At 44.5% G+C, this 19,657-nt stretch overlaps 1 protein-coding gene across 4 annotated transcripts in view; it reads right to left on the bottom strand.

The window, feature by feature from the left end:
- Positions 1–19,657, bottom strand: part of unc5a (unc-5 netrin receptor A) — a 125,688-nt gene that overhangs the window by 7,138 nt on the left and 98,893 nt on the right. For 2 of the 4 annotated variants that reach the window (XM_027284752.1, XM_027284758.1), the window contains 8 exons: positions 17,418–17,648; positions 16,362–16,661; positions 13,287–13,374; positions 12,655–12,823; positions 10,270–10,503; positions 2,839–2,988; positions 890–1,054; positions 563–741 (listed from right to left, as the gene is read on the bottom strand). In XM_027284752.1, coding sequence (XP_027140553.1) covers positions 563–741; positions 890–1,054; positions 2,839–2,988; positions 10,270–10,503; positions 12,655–12,823; positions 13,287–13,374; positions 16,362–16,661; positions 17,418–17,648 — 1,516 coding nt within the window. The remainder of the gene's footprint in view (positions 1–562; positions 742–889; positions 1,055–2,838; positions 2,989–10,269; positions 10,504–12,654; positions 12,824–13,286; positions 13,375–16,361; positions 16,662–17,417; positions 17,649–19,657) is intronic. The other 2 variants (XM_027284756.1, XM_027284765.1) reach the window with 1 other exon arrangement.

Raw genomic sequence — 19,657 nt, 5'->3', positions numbered from 1 at the left:
ATGGGCAGCTTGCTTCTTGCTACCTTTCCAATTACAACTGTTAAGCGGAATGTAGCAGGTACAAGTTTAGCTGCACACTTTAAGCTGCTTACCTTTTCCTGAGGAAAAAAAAAAAAAAAAAAAAAAAAAAAGAGGAAGGGGAAGAGGGTCATGTTTTCTTACAGAAGTGATAGCTGTATCCATCGAGTCCGCATTAATCCTATAATGTTTGCTGTGTCAAAATAAGGGATTAGTTTGCTGAGGCAGAACCTTGTTTACCTCAACTTTAGAAAAACAACTCGACTACTGTGACGCACTTTAGACTGATTGGACAATTACGATTTCATAGTTACATGTTGGCCTCTACATTACTGTGACCCTTCACAATCAGTGCGAAAGCATGTTCATTACTTTTAAACACGCCGCGGTGCACATATACTGCTGTGCAATCTTTGTTCTCGAGGGGTGGGGGTCGGATAAATGAGGCTCTGCTGCATTGCATGAGAGCCTTTGTGTAAGCACCGCCTGTTCCAGGGATCAGTGATCTGATAAGGTATTATGGTAGTGTACAGCTGGTATTTACCTCTCCAGTTTAAGTCTTTGTGCTAGCATTCTCCAGTCGGCTCCGTTGGGACATGGGGCATCCAGGCTGCTGCAGATCTTCTGCCTGATGAGGTATGGGATCTGAAAGGCGCTGGGCCCTGCCAGAGCTGTGGCGTTACTGTCCATTAGCAGAAACTCAGTGTCCACAGCTCGGGTGTCCTGTTAGAAATGAAAGTCAGAAATCAGAGTGTTCAGAAAAACAAAGCTTGTTCTCTAAAAAAGAGAAAAATCCTTCATGACTAATGGAAATGCTGAATAATGGTGACTACTTGCTGGCTCTAAAGCGAGTAGTTCGGCAGAGCGTTACCTTGGCAATGTTAAAGTCGAGGCTAAAGCTCTGTCCTTCCCCCTCCACCTGCCACACGCACAGCTGGCAGGTGAGCTCACAGGTGCTGAGGCTGAGTCGCTCCAGAGTGAATGTGCAGTGCAGGTACCGCTGGGAACCGTTCCAGATGTGGTAGAACGGGATCTCCTGCAGAAAGAAAAAAAAAAAACCACGCAGCACGCACAAGCGGCAACGCAGCGGCACAGTCAGGTTTGCATGTCTGAAACACGGCATAACAGGACCGCCTGCCTAGAATACGCAGAGATCATCATTAATTACACTGACATGAGCTGTCATTGTTAGGTGAAAACTGCTAAACGTATCTGAGGCGGCAGACTGACAACATTCAGGTAAGTTAAAAGGAGATAATGTGACTAATGGAGATGTTAATAGCTTGTCTGGCTGTCTGCGGTGATGAGAAGCAATCAAACATAGTATTTTAAAAGGCGACGAAACATCCACAAACATTTTATCTATTATTTCTCAGCCTCTCTTTTAGGTATGGGCATTTCTACAAATTATGCTGAAACCTCACAGCTCATCGTATGACATGGAGATTTACATGTATGTGTAATAGCTTTATGCATAAACGTTGCACAGCACTTGCTTCTTTCTAGAAAAACGGCTACCAGGGCGTGTTTGGTGGAATTTATTCAAAGGCTGACAATTTCTACATCTCTCTCTCTCTGTTGCTCCATATTCATGCCTCATTTGCAAATCCCAAGAGAGGCAGAGAGGTAACTGAACCAAAAAAAAAAAAACAGGGCACACCAACTCCCCACTTCACCCTGGGTTCAATAGCTGACAAGAACTTGAGTGAAGTGGGGCTGCAGTTCACACCGACAACCAAACGGGGGCACTGTTACCCAGGAAGAAGCATGACGGGGGGGAGTTGGGCGAAACACAAAAGTCTTCACGGGGGCCCAAGGGAGACTAAAGGCCTTTTTTGACCGCACTGCTGAGAGGGGAATAACACTTCCAAATGAACAGGCACAGTCCAGAGGAATAAGCCTCTGTTCTGGGTGCATTGTTGCTGCCTCTGCTTGCTTGGCACAGCCTGTGTGTTCTCTTTGGGGACCTGGTGCTCAGTGCTTACATAGTCACAGCCAGAACATTTTCTAGTCCTCTTTGAACAGGCCTCGTGTCTCTGTTCCCGGGCTGCAGTGCAGTGGGCCATGCAGGTGTGTGGAAGTGCAGTGGCTGGCGGTGGAGAGGTTCCAAGAAGTTTCCAGATATTTACATACTGCTCTATATTTCATCTGAGCTCCCTTTTGAGAGAGAGCGGCCGCTAGGACAATCAATCAGCTTGCAGCTTTGGGTTAGCGCATGCAAGCACAGCTCCCATACGCACACGTATACACCTCGTGCACAAGCAGACAAAAACATGCACAGAGTGTGCACACACACACACACACACACACACATCTACATTCTCGATTCCAGCAAATGACTTCAAGTTGCAAACGGTGCCAAGAACAGAAAGGTTATCGGACAGAGGATTTCTGCAGAAAGACTGAAAAACACTCCTTTGTGTGAATCTTTAGTGATCAACTGAAGCCAAACCATAAGATACCTAATTAAAACTCTGAACCAACTAAAATTAAAACAACTTTCCGGAGAGACAACTAGACCATGAACCCTCATTAACAACAAAAAGTTGGTCCTGAGGAACTTTGATTACACAGTAACATTGCTTTTGCCAACACGTACTCCATTCTTCTTTCATTTCTCTGGATGGTTAATTTAAAATAACCCGAGACAACATGGATTTTAAATTGAGTGTACAAACAAACACATTAAAAAAAGCCCTATAACTGCTGACACACAAATTTGACAGATTCACCCAGGCACTTGTATTACATCTCCGTGCTCCCTCTCTGATCTGGAGTGACTCCCTGCCCCTGCAACCCCTGCAGGGCCGCCCAACGCACCTGGTAGCCGGCTAACAGCTTGCTCCTCCAGTGCGCCTGGGGCATGTCATGGATGGACAGGCGCAGGTTGTGGTAGCTGTCTTTGAAAAGCAGGACGTGGGGCTCGTCAATCAGGCGACCCCCGAGCTGCCGCTCCATCTGCATCACCTCCTGATGAAAGAGAGCGACGGGGAGAGGGAGAGGGAGAGGCGTCAGCACTCAGAGGAAACACATTTACCATCACAGCCAGAGAGGTAAGTGAAATTGTGCAAAAACAATCCATAACTGTGCAGGTTTCCTGTTTACACTCTTTATAGTGCATCACTCAAACCCCAAAACTGTACCGTTTGGAACAAGAATTTATCAACAAGCGCTCACAGAGGAAGAAAAATAAACAGAGGAAGATATGGAAAATAGTGGGAACGTAAAGAAAATTTGACTCAAACAGATGAGCGCTCACACACACACACACACACACACACACACACACACACACACAGCACGAGGCAGCGGTACAGTACATCTTAGGACAGGAAGATAGTGTCCCTGCATGCGGCCACAGCAGGCTGGACCGACCCATCTCCACAGTGCTTTAATGTCACCACAAGGTTGATCCCCTGCCTCGGTGTGTGCGTGCCCAGTTTCTAGCAACTGCATTAGCATGCAAATACAGCAGCCATCCGGGCCTACTAGCTACCTGGGTTGTGATGAAGTAAGTGAACGAGCCATTAGTCAACTGCTCATTGTTCTCGCATGGCGAATCTCCTTAATTTCATTTTTGTTTTTGTGCCAGGAGAGATTTGTAAATGCATGCTTAATATTTTAATCTCTGTGGGGACTTGCTCAGTGGACCATTTGTTGCCATCCAAATGACCATCTGGAACGGGATGATAATATCTGCCGCATTTTCCTCTGATCTATCAATTCGTTTCGTGTAAGCTGGACGCTTGTGTGCTGAACAAGCCTTTAAGAATCGAATACTTTGGACGGCGTTCGCATGTGCTGCCGCCGCACTCCGACGAGAGCGGCATATTACGACAGAGAAAAACAGACCTCTGAAATTAGTACTGAGAAAAAGACCTCAGAAATAAGATATGTTCTTTTAATCTGTCTGCGGATGGAAACAAGATGGCAGCAGAGGGAGAACAGGCAGCCAGAATATGCCTCGGAGTCTTAAGAGACATCTCAAAGACAACAGCTCCAAGAGGGAGATGTGTGTATAGATTGTGGCCATATGTTGAGCGCTGCATGCCAGCATGGTTGCCCATGGTATGATTTCAGCAAAGACATCTAATTAAGGTAGAGAATGGCAGTAATTTCTATCTGCACAACGCTGATTCAATTTTCTGCCCTCTTTCCCAGGAATGGGCTAGACTGATTCCAATTATAATGGAAAGGAAGCTGTTAATTATCCATTTGGAATCTCTACCTGGTTTTGTTATTTGATGTGCGCTCTCCTTCACTGAATGAGCACTTTTAGGTTCAGACCGAGAATTGAATTTCAATGTTTACCCGGCGCATTCCTAATTTCCATGTTTGCTTAGTGCTTATCTTCTTGTTAACACGGATATTATGTCCCCCGTGATTATACATCTCCATTTCCGCATGTACATGTGGTTGATTCCTTTTCACACAAATGCCACGCAACATTAAAAAGGTGTACCGTGATATGACTGCATGTGGCTGACTGGTGTATTTTCCTCACTGTACTGCCACACTGGGGACTTGTGATGTTACTCAGCCCACTTACTTGGAGTGGGAAGGTCAGACAATGGCTCCGAATGAAAAGTGTCGAGGTCTAATGAGTTAATAACAGGGGTCGGTGCATTCTCAGCTGAAATAAAAGCCCTGTGCTATTATGTCACTTATGCAGACAAAAAGTCACATTATGAAGGCTTTCAGAGGGGTTCATTTAACACACATCTTAAAGCACAATTATTTGTTGGGTGTGATTAGCATTGCAAATCGGGGCTGGTGGACTTTGATCAGGTCTCCGACCTATAACAGCAAATCTATATGCCTGCAAGCAAGAGAAGAGAGAGCGCAGAATGCCAATTATCTTATTATCAACATATAGTGACTAGAATGAATACTAACTGGCCTGTCCAGCAGTTTGTCAGGTTCAAGGCTGACACGGCAGGATTACAATCAAACAGGGTCTAGGACATGGCATTACTGATATCTGACAGGGACCGTGAGCTAACTGAGGGGAAATACACAACACGGGATGATACACTCGCCTGAAGTGTGCACGTGTCCTCGCTTTCAAATGACGCTGTCTCGCTTGTGTATTGTTTATGTGTGTCTGAGTGCCTGAGAGAGTGTGTGTGTGAGTGTGTGTGTGTGTGTGTGCAGGGGTTCAGCATATGTTCTGGACTGAGAGAATAATGGCCCTCTTTACGCCCCATTATCCTGTTAACAAATGACAGTGTGAGCGAGCTAATAGATGAGAAGCTAAATTTGACCATATTATTTACTCTTTCTGGGAGAAAACAATGCAATGGGTTTGAATTAGTTTATCACATCACATATTAATCATCAACTCAGAGCCAAATTGTGTTTCCAGTCTGTTCGGATAAGAAGCGTAGTTTCTCTTAGACACCCTGACCCTGTACAACTGTGGAAACATTAAGATGCATGAGATGGGCAAGAAGTTCAAGTGCTGCAGGAGAAAAACCCCTTTTGTTCTGACGGAATTTGAGATAGCCTGTGGTGTGTGTGAAGACTGTGAATTTAGAGTCAGGCAGAGCCAAGACCACCCCCTGACATTCAATGAGGCTGGCTAAAGAGAGTGAGATAGAGCGGGGAGGAGTGAAAGGAGCAGGAGCGAGGGAGAAGAGAGACAGAGGCAGCTTAACATTTGTGTCTCCGGGTCACAAGAGTGGCCAGCTTTAGCAGGAGAGATAACAGGATTACTGCAATCATTGCCACAGTTTTCTATGACTTCAACCCCCTTTTCCCACCCTCACTCATTTCCCACCCCTCTTCACACCCATCCCCTCATCCTCTCGGCTTGGACCAGAGCTGGGACTGTGATGGACTGGGGCCGGGTTCTCCACCGGGGAAACAAGAGACACTCATACAGCTAATCTCTTCGGGCTGGTGCTGACAGAAAGAGGTTAGTGGCTGCACCAAACTCTCCCTTGCAACAAAAACAGCCAACTATCGGATGCACGAAAGAAACACGGTCTAAAGAAATCAAAGCATTAGCAGAGGCCTAAAAATATATATATGAAAAAAAAAAAAAGAACTGGACTGCTTCAAAGCTGTAGATTAAAATATTCTACTTTCCTCACAGCAAGGTCAAGCCTCTACATGTGGTCTTCTATTGTGCTGCCTTGCTGTGTAATAAACTGTTTAACTTAACTAACTCTAATGGGGATTATAACTAGCGTTTGATCAGTTAATTAGTCAAGCTTGGCGGCTTTTGAAACATAGAGAGATGCACATGCAGGCTTTAATATCCTCATAAACCCATCCTCACCCCTCCACTCAAGCAATGTTGTGTCCTCATGTGTTTTAAAAATGTGCATTCATAGCCGCGATCCATTTTCAGAGCTGCACTTTTCAGGCAAATGCATTTGTTTATAGAGAGTAGCCTGGCTATGTGGGCTCCATAAATCTGTGTATTTGTCAGCAGGATGTGACAGGCTTTTCCTCTCTGACTGAGAGTCTATCAGTCTGAGCTCCAGTGGCCGTGCCCGCTACAGTCAACTCTGATTAATAACTACAAATAGAAGGGACTTGTCTGCTCAGTTATAAATGGGGACTCTGTTTGCTAGGGAAAAGATGCACATTCTGCCTGATAAATCACAGAACGGGACGGGAGAAAACAGCACACAGGAACATAGAAATATAATATGGAAACAATTTCTCAGCTGGGCTCAGTGATAGAGCTAACTGTCTTCTTTAACTTAATGCCAACAATTACAGGGCTATGCTCTTCTGTTTTTTTCCCCCAAGTAACTATTCTGATGGACGCATCAGAAAAACTGTTTGGACTACACTCACTACATGCTGGTTTTTCCCTCTGATTAAAAAAAAAGAAGAAGTTTCTGACCAAATGTAGCTTGCTGCTCAGGAGAGAGCAAGTGGAGAGAGCACATAAACAGTTTATGAGCCATTTTAAACACAAAGAACAATAGCTTGAGGTCAAACACTGTGTAAAACAAAAAAAAATTCAGGAGCCACTATTTAACCAGTTAGACATTAATTAAACACCCATTTAACACTGGAACATGCATTTTTACGATCAAGAGACAAAAAGCTGAATGTGTTGGCCTCATTACATGAATATTGATGAACGCATAAATTCTGTAGTCTGAAATACAATAATGGAAGCAGAAAGGGAGTTTACTCAAACATTTTCACACTATTTGAGCGTAGATTAAGGTTGGGTGAAAGTTTTTATCGCCGTTAAATGTCATTTAAACTCACTAAAATGATGATGAAAGACTCTACAGACATGATGTGAGGTGTAGCCACGTGAGACGTGCGCACTAACATGGTCACTGCACACAATAATGCTTCTAACATGTCGATGTAAAGGAGGTATAATGTTTACCGTGGTAATTATCTTAGTTAGATTGATGGGAATCATTAATGTATGACCGGTACCATGGCAAAAAAAAAAAGTCCCATAAAGATATTAATTTCAATATCTAATATAGCAGTATTTATGGTGGTCTCTCAAAAAGTCTACCACGCAATACAGAAAAATTGGTTTATCTACTTCTGTAAAAAAAATAAATGAAAATGTGACAGGAAGTGGGTGGTTTATAAATCATTCTACATGTTTTTTTTAAGACAACGAAACATGTGGGTGTAAAGGAAGAACCTTCAGTTATCAATAAACACCAGGACAGTTTGTCATTGTTCCACTATTCGAACGTGGGTTATGCTCAGAGGAAAACACACTGAACAGTTTGTCCTTCATACCAAAAGCTGACGTGTTCTGAATATTACAGCTTAAATATATATTTTTTAAAAATCTAGCTGCAGCGTATTCCAATCCAAAAAAGACACCTTTAGTTGGCACCATTCCTGTTTAATTTGATGCTGGCATTAGGTCTATCTCTGCACTGAGTCAGAGGCATGGTTCGCTGCAGGTGTTTCAATCAGTTGTGGGATGGCAGAACATCAGTGATGGTCTCCCACTGGTCTGGCTGGGAACAACCAAGAGTACAGTGAGTGCTCTAACAAACGCTGATCATGCCTCCTCTGCTGCTGTGCCAGCCTTGGCTGGGTCCATCAAGAGTAGGACACACATTAAATATTAACTTAATTGGTCCCGGCAGAGCCCTGCTAACATACGGCAAGCATCAGACGGAAATGTCACTGTTTCCCCAGAGCCCCCGCACACTTAGGATCAAAGACAATAACATTGGTTTTAATCTGCTGTAATTGGGAGATAAGAGATTGCATGGTACAGCATGCATAAATGTAGTGTGCGAGCGAGTGTGCACGTGTTTGTGGGTGTGTGTCATTTTCGCTGATGGAGGCTTGTCAGAGCAGACAGACAGCCAGCGAGGGGACTGCAGAGAAAAACCTCAGCATCCCTTTCGATTTCCACAGCTCTTCCTGCCAGTACACAGCCAAGAGAAGAGGCAGAGAAATGCCTTTGCTGTTTATTTCATCTCCCATCAAAAGTGCTGCCTGTTTAATGCATGAAAAGTCGACTTCGTGTCTGAAAAACAAGAATGCAGTACCTTAGCAGGCTGCAAATGTTGTCATAAATTCACATGTAGTGAAGGGAAACTGTACATCAGCACAAGCACGAAACAAACGCTGCTGTGCTACTCCATTGTACCACCTACTGCTCCTCCACCACTGTTACACACTACAATTAAATCTAATGGTAGCCATAGTGAAAGTCTAATCATAAATGGTGCATTTTAAAGATAGTGATTAGTGATTAGGTTGAACCTCTCCAGGGAAGTTTAATCTCCACTCAAAGTGGTTAATGTACTTGCTAAATGAAGTGCTCCCTCCATAATGGCACCAAGAGCAGTGTGAAGTCGAGATTACTAAACAGTGTGGGCCACGTTCTAAATCACTCACTAAAAAACTACAAAACCCCGGAGACACCGTGGCTTACCACAGGACCAGGTTGTATGAGAGACGGGGAAGCTAATGCACTCAAGGGCGTCGAGGGAGACGCAGAGTATGGCAGCACAAGTGCTAGAGTCAACAAGCTCAGATGTCCTTTTCCTGGCTAAGAGAGCGGGAGAATAGCAGAACAAGAGCAAGCCAGAGGCAGAGACAGAGAGAAAGAGGTTTTGTGCACCAGCAGCTTTCCTGCAACCAACACAGGACATGCAAGGTCATTTCAACAGTCACACTGCAGCAAAACAACATCAGGTCACCTGATGATCTGAATATGTACAGACAACCATATCATTACTGCTTTGATGGCAGGTAAACAAAAAAAGAGTTGATATTTATATACAGTTAAATGTCAGCCAGCAGTTTCCAGCCAGAGTACTCCTGCTATCATGCAATAGCTGTCAGAAATTGAGAAAGATAGCAGCAGGGGCAGAATTGACCCACAAAAAGACAGATGTAAGCTCGGAGAGTTTTCAGTAATTCCCACCCCACAGCTAGAGCCCATGGTTTTCATCTCATCTTCAGCTCCCTGAATGTGAGAGTGCTAATTTCAGCCCGGGCCCCCCGCTATCTTCCATTGTTTATGTCCCACAGCCGTCCATAGATTGTGCTGGTGGCGAGCCTTTGCACAGAGAGGTCAGCCATTACAGCGGGCAAAAGTGGACTTGAGTGGGGAAGTGGCACTTGTAGCTGTGGGTGGTGTCAGACGGGGAGAGGAGAGAGACGGCTTGGAGAGAGAAAGAGAGGTGTGGAGAGAAACGGCGAGAGCACTGGGGTTGCTGGGAAAAGATTGGGGCAGGCTCTCCTTTTAATTTACTAATTAACCATGCAAATGAAATCTTAACAGGCTACTCAGAGGCAGTACTCGAGGGAGGGAGGACGGCATTAGCGCTTGATTATACTCTGTCCATGTGGAGAGCAAAAAAGAGGAGCGAAATATGCTGTTGAACAAAGTGATGGGGAAACTTCTCGGGCCCAGGGCAGTCAAGCAGAACCAGCACGAAAGAATGGATCTCTGTAAGCATGCACACAAGAACATACTCAGAGATTGTACTGTATACCATGATGAACCTGAACATATGCATCATTTCAACACACTTGGGAGGAACACACGTACTTTGACTGCATGGAGTAATCAAGCCTGCAATATTGTTCCATTTACCATGGCCCCGCCTCCTACATGTGCTGCTTTCTACCAACCTTCCAATGTGACAGACAATGGCGTTACACATAATAGTCTACCTATCACTCAGCTGATATGAAAGCGCTCCATCCGTGCAATCACAGGCTTGAGAAACTGGCCCGCCAAACAGAGTAACAGGCAGGGCGTCATTTGTCACAATTTACCTTGAAGACGTCCTGTGTGTCATCCATGCAGTAGACCCTGATGTTGTACTCCAGCGTGGAGCAGTAGGCGTCGGAGAAGAGCACCAGCCTCAGACGCTTGGCAGCGCCCATGTGCAGGGACTCACCCACCAGGGCGAGGGTGCCCAGCTGCTCCGAGAAAAGCCGGCATGTCTCGGTCTCGAGCTGGCAGTAATAGGGCTCCGACACCAGCTCCTCGCCCATCAGCAGGACGTCCTGGAGGAGGCAAGGAGGATGAAAATGGGAAAAAAAAACAAACGTGTGAATGGAAGGGCAAGCACCCAATTTATGTGTGAGGGAAGGGTAATATGTTTGCCTGGGTGCTTGATGTCTGTATGCGTGGGTGTGTGTTTGTAAAGAGGTTGTTAGGAAAGTTGTTTGGCGCAGTAGCAAGGCCCCAAACTCTGTCCCCCCTGTAGTGTACCATAATAACATTTAAGCTTAAAGTCTTTAAGGTAATGTTATACAAGTATTTGGGTAACAGTTTAAATCAGGAGCAAAAAAAAAAGGAAGAAAAAAGAAGAAATACTTTTTTCTTACTTCAAATTCTCCTCACCACAGTACACTGACATAAAGACACACATTCCCTCATACAAAGACACATCCTATAGCATCAATTTACTTAATAATGCATGAACGAGGTACTCAATTGACATGAAAGGAGACTCGAATAGATTCCTGGCAAGAATAGACGGTTCTGGAGAAAGAAAAGACTGTGGAGGTGCAGTAAATATCGGATTATTGGGATTTCCGGAATTTCCTTCAGCCTTTGAGATTTGTTAAGAAAGGTGAAGACAACTTGCCAATTTATCTGCAGACCAACACTGTTGCCTGATGGCGAGGGTCTTAAAACACACCAACAGGCGGTACAAAAATTAATTGGCGCTTGAATTTGCAGAGGAGAAAAAAAAAAGAGGGCGATTTAAACACTTTGTTACAGAGCTTAAGTGCTGTATCACAACTGTCTCTAATAAAGATGACATACTTACGCAAATATCCTATCCCATCACAGTACGGGATAGTTTTATGAGATAATTCCACTGCTCTCCGGGCTAATTTGATGGGGACAAATTGGACCCAAGGTGACAACATTTTCTCTAAAATCCCATCATGCCAGTTGACTGACTCTTCTCATTAGCCAATCAAGCTGAAGAGAGCGTTCTGCTTGCCAAATGCCCAGCAAGCCCCTCTAGGATCGATTCAACCAGACACCATCTACATCAATAGAATTAGTATTGACACAATTCATTTGCTATGCAACCACAATGGAGTCTCACTTTTTCATCATCTTAATATTTCTACGGAGTGGCGCAGAGAGTGAGGTGGCTCAATTACACCACTGAGCGCTCACTGTACGGGCAATTCATTTCTCTTACTCCATCCGCATGTCCGTTTTCACCATGTTTCTTTTTTTTTATTATCTCTTTCTCTTCTTTCCCAAGCTGAATTTCCAATCTCCCATACATCTACATTACCTGCTTGTCCACTTTGTCTGCTTCCTCTCATTTTCACCCTCGAACACCCTCTGTGGTTGTTTCCACCCTTGCCTCTCTCCTCGTCCACCTGGATCTTTTCCCCTTTTGGTGGCCAACAAGTCAGGCTGTTGGGCTATATTTGGTCCAGCCGATGATTAAAAGTGCTGGTCTAACCTCTGCCTCAGACAGGCCAATCCATCCCACAGACACCCCACCGCCGACACACACGGGGAGGCTGAATAATTTATGCACAATATCGAACATGAAAGAAGACCTACTAACACTCCAAAGCCCACCAGCACCCTTTCCAATCTCTCTGGATTGTTGAGATGGGTATACCGCCTCGAACCGCGTTTGTTTGCGGGGGTGTGTGCATGTGCATGTGTGTGTGTGTGTGTGGACACCAAATGTTCTTCCCAACTCTATCCTATTGGAGTCTGGCAGCTCTGGTTACTTTCAAATTTCATGGACAGAAAAATGGGGAGGGAGCTTTGTAATTGGAAGCAGCGGTCAAAAATGGTCAAGGAGCACTCAAAAGAGTACTTTGAGGATCAGTAATTTGCTTAGAGATTTTCTGTTTTGAGACACAGGTTGCCTAGCAACTCTTGAGCTGGAGAGACCCGGTGCTTCGAGGCTTTTGTTCCAGCCCGTTGAGAAAACACCTGATGGTCAATATAATTTAAACCCTATGGAGTGGATGAGTGCTGGGCCAGAACTACCTCTGATATAAAGCATTGAGTGCTTTCCGGTTCCAGTTTCATGTCTCTGCTGAGGAACTTTGTACTTTTTCAAAGAAAGCTCACAGTGGGTTCAGTATGACTTTACAATTTCACTGGGTGGCAACTTTGTGTTTCTATGGAGGATTTGTGCGGGAATTATAGTGCTGTCTCACCTCCCAAGCGCCCTCGTAGTTCTGCTTCTTGAGGCGGATGGCCCAGTTATCGAGGCAAGCGTCAGAGCAGTGGTCCATGCTGAGGATAACTGGACGGCTCAGGACCACCCCAGGAGGGCCACAACTCACAACGGGGCTGAGTAGGGTCTGGCAGCCAGCCAGGGGTAACCTACACCAGGGAGAGAAGAGCGAGGGAGGGGAATGAATCGAGATGAAGTGCTTTTACTCACCCAGTTATTAGTGAGAATTTACAGGTCTCCTGTAAGCAGGATATGACACTGTCGCCTCTGCGAATTATGTAGCAGCTGTAACAGAGAATAATAAAGGCCTGCTGGAGTCCAATGACTAGCTGGACCAAGTTGTGATGACTAAGTAATACCATCACTGCATTCTCCAATGACTGTCTTCTGAGACTGGATGAGGCAAGACAGATAAAAAGTGTTTCTCTAACAATTCATTTAACTTAAATAGTGCACATAGTGGTAAAAGGCTACGTTATTTATTTACATCCCTCCTCCACAGTACTGGCACAGACTCTTAAGCCTTTCCTAATGGAACAGTAGAGCATCAAAACAAACAGCCTACTGGCATCCAGGGAAGACTGCCAGTTAGACAGTGTTAAAGAGACCCACCTTAAATCTTCCTTTCTCTGAACAGTGAGATAAATCTCATAGATCTTTCCCCTGGGGATGGCCTCGGGAGGAATGAGCAGACTGATTCCTAATGCAAATAACAACAAAGGGAGAGAGAGAGAAGTAAGTGAGTGAGGAGGGGTGAGGAAGAGAGGGGGGACAGGCTCATTTGTTCTGACTGAACAGCGCTTTTGTCGTCTCACAAAAGGAAGCCGGCTCACTCAACAAAACTGTATGGCTGTGCAAACAAAAAACAAATCTATTCTGAAGGTCAGAGGCAGCCTCCGTCAGGTACAGTAGATGCAAATCTCTGCACTGGCAGTCGAGGCTGCACGCGTCCCCGCGGTCAACAATTAGCTGAGACAAAAGCGCACACTGCGTCGCGGTTTAAATGTCCTCCGTCTGCCACCAAGTAGATAATTGAGACTATAAGAACAGACTACTCCAGGTAAATTGCACCTCCCCATGAGAGTGTGGGAATGCACCTTGGAGAATAGAGAGAGCCATCGAGGTAGCGTTGCAGCATTTGTGTTGCATTTCTTATGCCAAAAAGAATCATCCACTTAGAATCCTATTCAAAACAGAGTACAAACAGTGACTGTGTGACACAATCGTAACAGTCTTTTGATTGTAAACTGTGTCTGTTCACCGTAAAAACATCTGTCTGAATAAAGCGAAAGTGCCTGAATGCTCGCAGCCTTGTCTGAATCTATAAAGCTTCTTCTGTCTTCTGGGCTCCTGCTCTGAAACTGTGCTAAATTACAGCATATCTGCTCAGAACGGATGCATGCAAGTGTTGATTTTTCTTTTTTTCTTTTTCTGTGTCCCAACGAAAACACAGAAGGGTGCCAATGCGTGGTATAGTGTACATGGCTTTGAGTTAATCCATGCATAACATATCTGTAAGAGAGCGCAGGGGAGACTGAGAAAAGAGACGGAGAGAGAGAGAGTGATGGTAAGAAAAACACAGAGAAAAAGACCTTTTCACATGGCGTACTGGCACTGTCAACGGCTAATCTGGACAGCTTACAATGAGCCAAGTGAAAACACGGTCTTCCAGTATAATTATATAAGCTCTGTACTCAGCTAATGTGAATAAAGAAGCAAAGGGGAAGCAAAATAGGGGACTAATGATGTTGGGCTTTTTAATCAGACTAATCTTTAATGGACTATCTCTATTCCTATGTCTGTGCTCACAGGACAGAACTGACACTTGTGGACATCGACTACAAATTTAGCCAACTCTGTCATAAGCGAGAGGGCCTAATTGGAACAATTTGTTCCAGCTTTTATTCCAGGAAACGTTCAGGGTAAAATTAAGATGGTCTATACTCTCCAGTTCATGGTTAATCCTCTCATCACTGCACTGAACATTCATGGAGATGTGGGTTTATTGACATATTTTTAGCCAATCATGCATTTTAGCCACTGTAAAGACAAATACTTAAGCTAAACAAGTCATTTTTGCTGTCTCATCTTGTTCCATGTAACTGTTATGAACTCATTTGTATCACAGAGAAATATAGCCTGTGGATCGAGCTGTTATGTGGGTGAGTGCTGAAACACTTTTACTTGTGTGATCTTGATACAAACCTATTAAGAAGCCCACATGGAAGAGATTTAAAGGCTGAATTGTCTGGGTCGTTTTCAATGAGACAGTGAGGCGTTTATGGGACTCAGCTGTTACTGATAAATTCTCCTTGTTAATGTCCAGTCAAAGGCATCGTGTCATTAAAGCAGGTGTAGTAAAATATCTGTAAATGTTCTTTTTTTTTTATGTATAAGCAATTACAATGTGCTAAATGTGCAATACAAATAGAAATTGGATTTGATTCCCAATGTGTTTCTGCATTTAGCAGCAGATGTTACATTATTTAGATGAAACTCTTTAAGAAAAGCAGAAAACAGAAAATGCTATGAAGATTGAATCTCTCTGTCCTTCCACAACACAGACGTACAGTACTCTGTCTACAGAAACAACACCTGACTGAAAACTGCTCTGCTCTTACAGTTTTTACTAATTTCCTTCTCATCTCTGGAGTTTTCATAAATCACATTTACAAATTACAATAGGAAGCAATAAACTGTTTTGCACAAAGAAAAATAATTCAACATTGTTTCCCTTTATGACAGATTTTTTACAAATTGGCCAAAAGCTGTAAACATAAAGATTTGTGGACTGGCAGGTAACTCATCGATTGGGCAGCTCTGGGGGCTTCCATCCAGCATCATTAGTGCTACCTGGACATGGACAATTCGTTTCATATTAACTACACTTTACTTCACCGCATGTGTTTTTGTGGTATTCTCTAGTGTCACAGAGAGCTTGCAAAAATATTGATTCTCCGTATTATTAATTGAAGCTGCAACTAGACCTTATATATCATAAAAGAGGAGACAGGAAAAAGAAGATTTTAGCATAATTTCAAAAGCTGAGCAACTCTTAAATCCATCTGTTAAAAGAAGTGACCTCCTGATCTTGTGTGAAACTGATTTGCAGCCTTATACTTAGCCAAGAACATTTGGTAACCGGAGTGCAACATGTGGACAGTTTTCTTCAGAGAGTGAAGAGGAGTTCAAATAAAGTTGTTCTGCTTTTTAGCAGCTCTACATTAAGAAAAGTAAAAACAAAGCGACCACACTGCCTCTGTTTTGCACGCAGGCATATGTTACCTCGACGCCTGGCCCTGCCACCCGTTCGCTCAAGGCAATCCAGACTCTTGTCGTCTGTTGTTCCCCATTAGTGGAATGCATTGCCAGGTCCTACAAGATCAGCGTCCCTCTCTACCTTCAAAAAGCTCTTCAGAGGGTACCTCCTCTCCAACCCTACCAACAACTGGACATGCTATAAAGCATTTGATTTTCCCCACACAGGTCCACCATGATGCAAAGGACATCACAAAAACTGTCCAATCAATGAGTTACCGGTCAGTCCATATGCCTTTATGTCTACAGCTTTTAGTTTGTGAGAATTAGACCAAAATAATAAATATATAATATAATAAATAATATATATTTTCTTAAACTACAGGCATGAAACCATCTATCCTATCTCACCTCAAACAAAGAACCCACCTGTGCTGGGGATCGTCAGCCTCCCTCCCAGAAAGTTGAAGGTCCCATAGGAGGTGTTAGCTACGTCACGGGGCAGCGTTTTAAAGTAGGTCTGAGTGGACAGCCTGCTCACAAACTCAGCGGGGTCCGAGTTAAGCTTGCCGTTGTGCAACGTGTGCGAGCCGTTGGGAAGCGGGTCCAGCAGAGGCCCGTTGGTCATTGAAAACTTCCCAGTGGTATCGTGGCGAGAGCGGAGGGTGCCTTGGTAACTGGTGGTGGTAGTGGTTAGATCAGGCTGGATGGTGAGCAAATGGGAATTCTCTGTTTAAATAAATAATAATAAAAAACAAACAAACAGACAAAAGCAAATGTGTGAATCTCCATGAGTGGCAGGCGGAGAGGTTCATACATCACAGAGACAGACCTCACACTCTCTAAAGCTGTCGTAACGCACACAGAAAGCTGAAACAAACAGGAAAAAGACACATGGTGCGGAGAACAGAAGACTCACACGCACACACTCTTGACAATACACAAACATAAATTCTACCCAAAGCCAGTCTATTTCCCCTCCTCTCTCTCTCTCTCTCTATCTCTGTCTGTCTCTTTAGCAACCACACAATCAATTCCAAACAGAAGTCTGATGCAGCTTAGCACTCAGAATGTATAAAGGCTTTTTTCACGGTGAATCACAGGCAGTGCAACCCAGTTCCCCATCTCCATCCAACTCAGACAGTTGTATTTCTATTACTCGCTGGTAAACCTCAGAGGCTCCACACAGGCAGTAAACAGAGTGGGTACATTTCCTGACAATAAGGTGGTGGCGAAACATAATGTGTCAGGCAGGCAAATAAACAGCCTGCGCACCACACACACACACACACACACACACACACACGTGACATATTATGCCTTGCTTAGACTACAAACCACTGTAAACACATTCACAAAACATCCACAACCACAAACAAACACAGGATCAGTGATACATGTAGATGAGTGCTGCACGGTCACGGTGGGCAGACGGACAGACCGGCAGATGCACAGAGGAGGGCAGAACAAAGAACAGTGTCCTACTGCTGTGGGGGGGAGGCCTGCGTGGCCGCGGTGCCCACACACCTGGCTTGCTGGGCTTGATGCCCATGGGCTGGAAGCCAGTGGTGAGGATGGAGGAGTCTGCCACATCGGCATCCAGGCCCTCCTTCTTGCGCCGGTAGACGAGGACCACCACGATGAGAAGCAGAGTCAGACACAGAGCCACCGCCACCATGCCCACGTAGAGCGCCACGTCCTCGGCCCCGCTCACGGCTGCAACGGAAGAAGAACAACAGAAAAATTTGCAATCACTGTCTGAAAAGCCTCCCTCAGGCGTTGAGTGACAACAACAACATGTGCCGCGACACCTTTTATTACCTTCCGCACGCGAGGTCTCACTTGAGGATCTGCCTAATAGCATGAAATCAGTTACACATTCCTTTCTTGCGACCTTACACTGCTTGACTCTCTCGCTGTTTGATGCAGAGGCAACAGAAGCAAATATCAGATAAACATCCTGACTTTTAAGTAATTTTAAAAGCTTCACTGTCACTCTGTAGACATTCGGAAGGGAGAGAGAAACAGTTTCAGGAGCAGGTTTTTTAGTTTTACCTTACTTCACTTTTGCACTGGATAAATATATCTTGTTCTAGCATGTTCCATCTCTCCTCTGTCTTTTTCTCTCAGTTTTTTAAGCACACAACACCCCCAAGAGAGAATGAAGGATTTGCTTATGAAATTCTAGCACCTCTTACTGAATGTCTCTCTGTCTCTCTCTCACACACACAAAAGCATAAGAGCGCCTTTCTCCCAAAAGTACAGTACGAAGATGACAGCTAAGCCCAGACAAACATCAATGTGTGTATGTATAGTGTGTGTTTTGCAGGAGAATGGGATTTGCTACGGCTGTCTCCCTGGGCTGCGGGGAATTTGGTGGCGGAGGTGGAGGATGCTCCTGGGGCCTTTGTGGAGGGCCATTGTCCCGGGGAGCCACGGGGGCGTAGCGCTGTCAACTGAACACAGTCAAGGAGGGGACGCATTGAGGAGCGCAGCTTTGAGGGATGGAGAACAGCGGCAAAGGTTAAAGTGCTGCAGGCTGGCGTGCATTGAGTTGACAACAAAAGGAGGAGGACAGAAGCAGGGCAAACATACAAGAATGAAAACCGGAATTTAAGAGGGAAAAAAAAAAAAAAAAAAAGGGACAAATTGCGAGACAGCATGTGCCTGTGAGTGACAGCATGCGTGATTTGCATTTAAGCAATGAGCAGCAATAACACGTCCAGAAGGTTTTTTTGCCAAAATCGACCTGATTAACATTAGAGCCGACATATTTTGATGAATATCTTCTGAATGTCATGGTGTTTTTTTTATCACTGTGTAATCCTAGCGCTTGACAGGAACTGCACTCAACCTTGGAAACACAGAATTGACAAGTTTTAATTGGTGTTAGTAAATCTGTGACATGAGAATGGCACAATTAAATTAGCAGTGCTAACAGTGAAGTATGGAAAAAAAAGAGAGAAAATGGTCAAAGTATTAATTCTCTCTCGATTTCACTCATCTCTATTCATCTCTTTTCATCCGTTTGTCCTTGCCTTCTCCTTTTGCCTTGAAAAATCAATTTCTTTGGACAAAGCCGCCTGACATACCCAAGTCTTTAAGAGAAATGCCAGAATCTATTTCACGGGTGATTATCTCAGTACAATCTGATACCTTAAGTAGTGGGATTATATGTAACCAAGCTCTATGGCGGCCCGTTGTAATGCCAGAGATCTCTTGACATGTAATCAATTGTGAATGACTGAATGGCTGAAGATAAACACAAGATCGCATGTTTTGTTCTTGCCATCACTTACTTACACACTCCTGGTATAAAGAGTCTCATAAGATACATGCATCCCCTCCTGCCTCCGCCTCTCATGCTGTCCATTTACCTGCCTGTGCCTCTCCTCTCTGACTCCGGCCTTTGTCTCTGTCCTCAGGGAGGCATAGAGGTGCTTAACTGTAAGCAGCCTGGCTAAAACCTTCCACCTTCCACAACGAGCTCCAAAAAACCTCTCATTAAAGTTCCCAAATCCAATTGGCTTGGTGAGTCAAAGGACAGACGAGGCTGGAGATATTTGCAGTCGCAGTCTACAAAAAGATGTGCAGTCTGACTAAAGACAAAACAACAAGGACAGAAGGGCCTACTGAGTTGGGCTGACTGTATAAACATATCCTTAGATATGCTGGTCGCTGTTTACTTTCTAAGGGCAAATCAAAGGCACTCGAGCTAACCTCGG

Source organism: Larimichthys crocea, chromosome I, assembly GCF_000972845.2.
Source record: "Larimichthys crocea isolate SSNF chromosome I, L_crocea_2.0, whole genome shotgun sequence".
NCBI classification, from domain to species: Eukaryota; Metazoa; Chordata; class Actinopteri; family Sciaenidae; genus Larimichthys; species Larimichthys crocea.
This window is presented reverse-complemented; position numbering and strand designations above follow the sequence as displayed.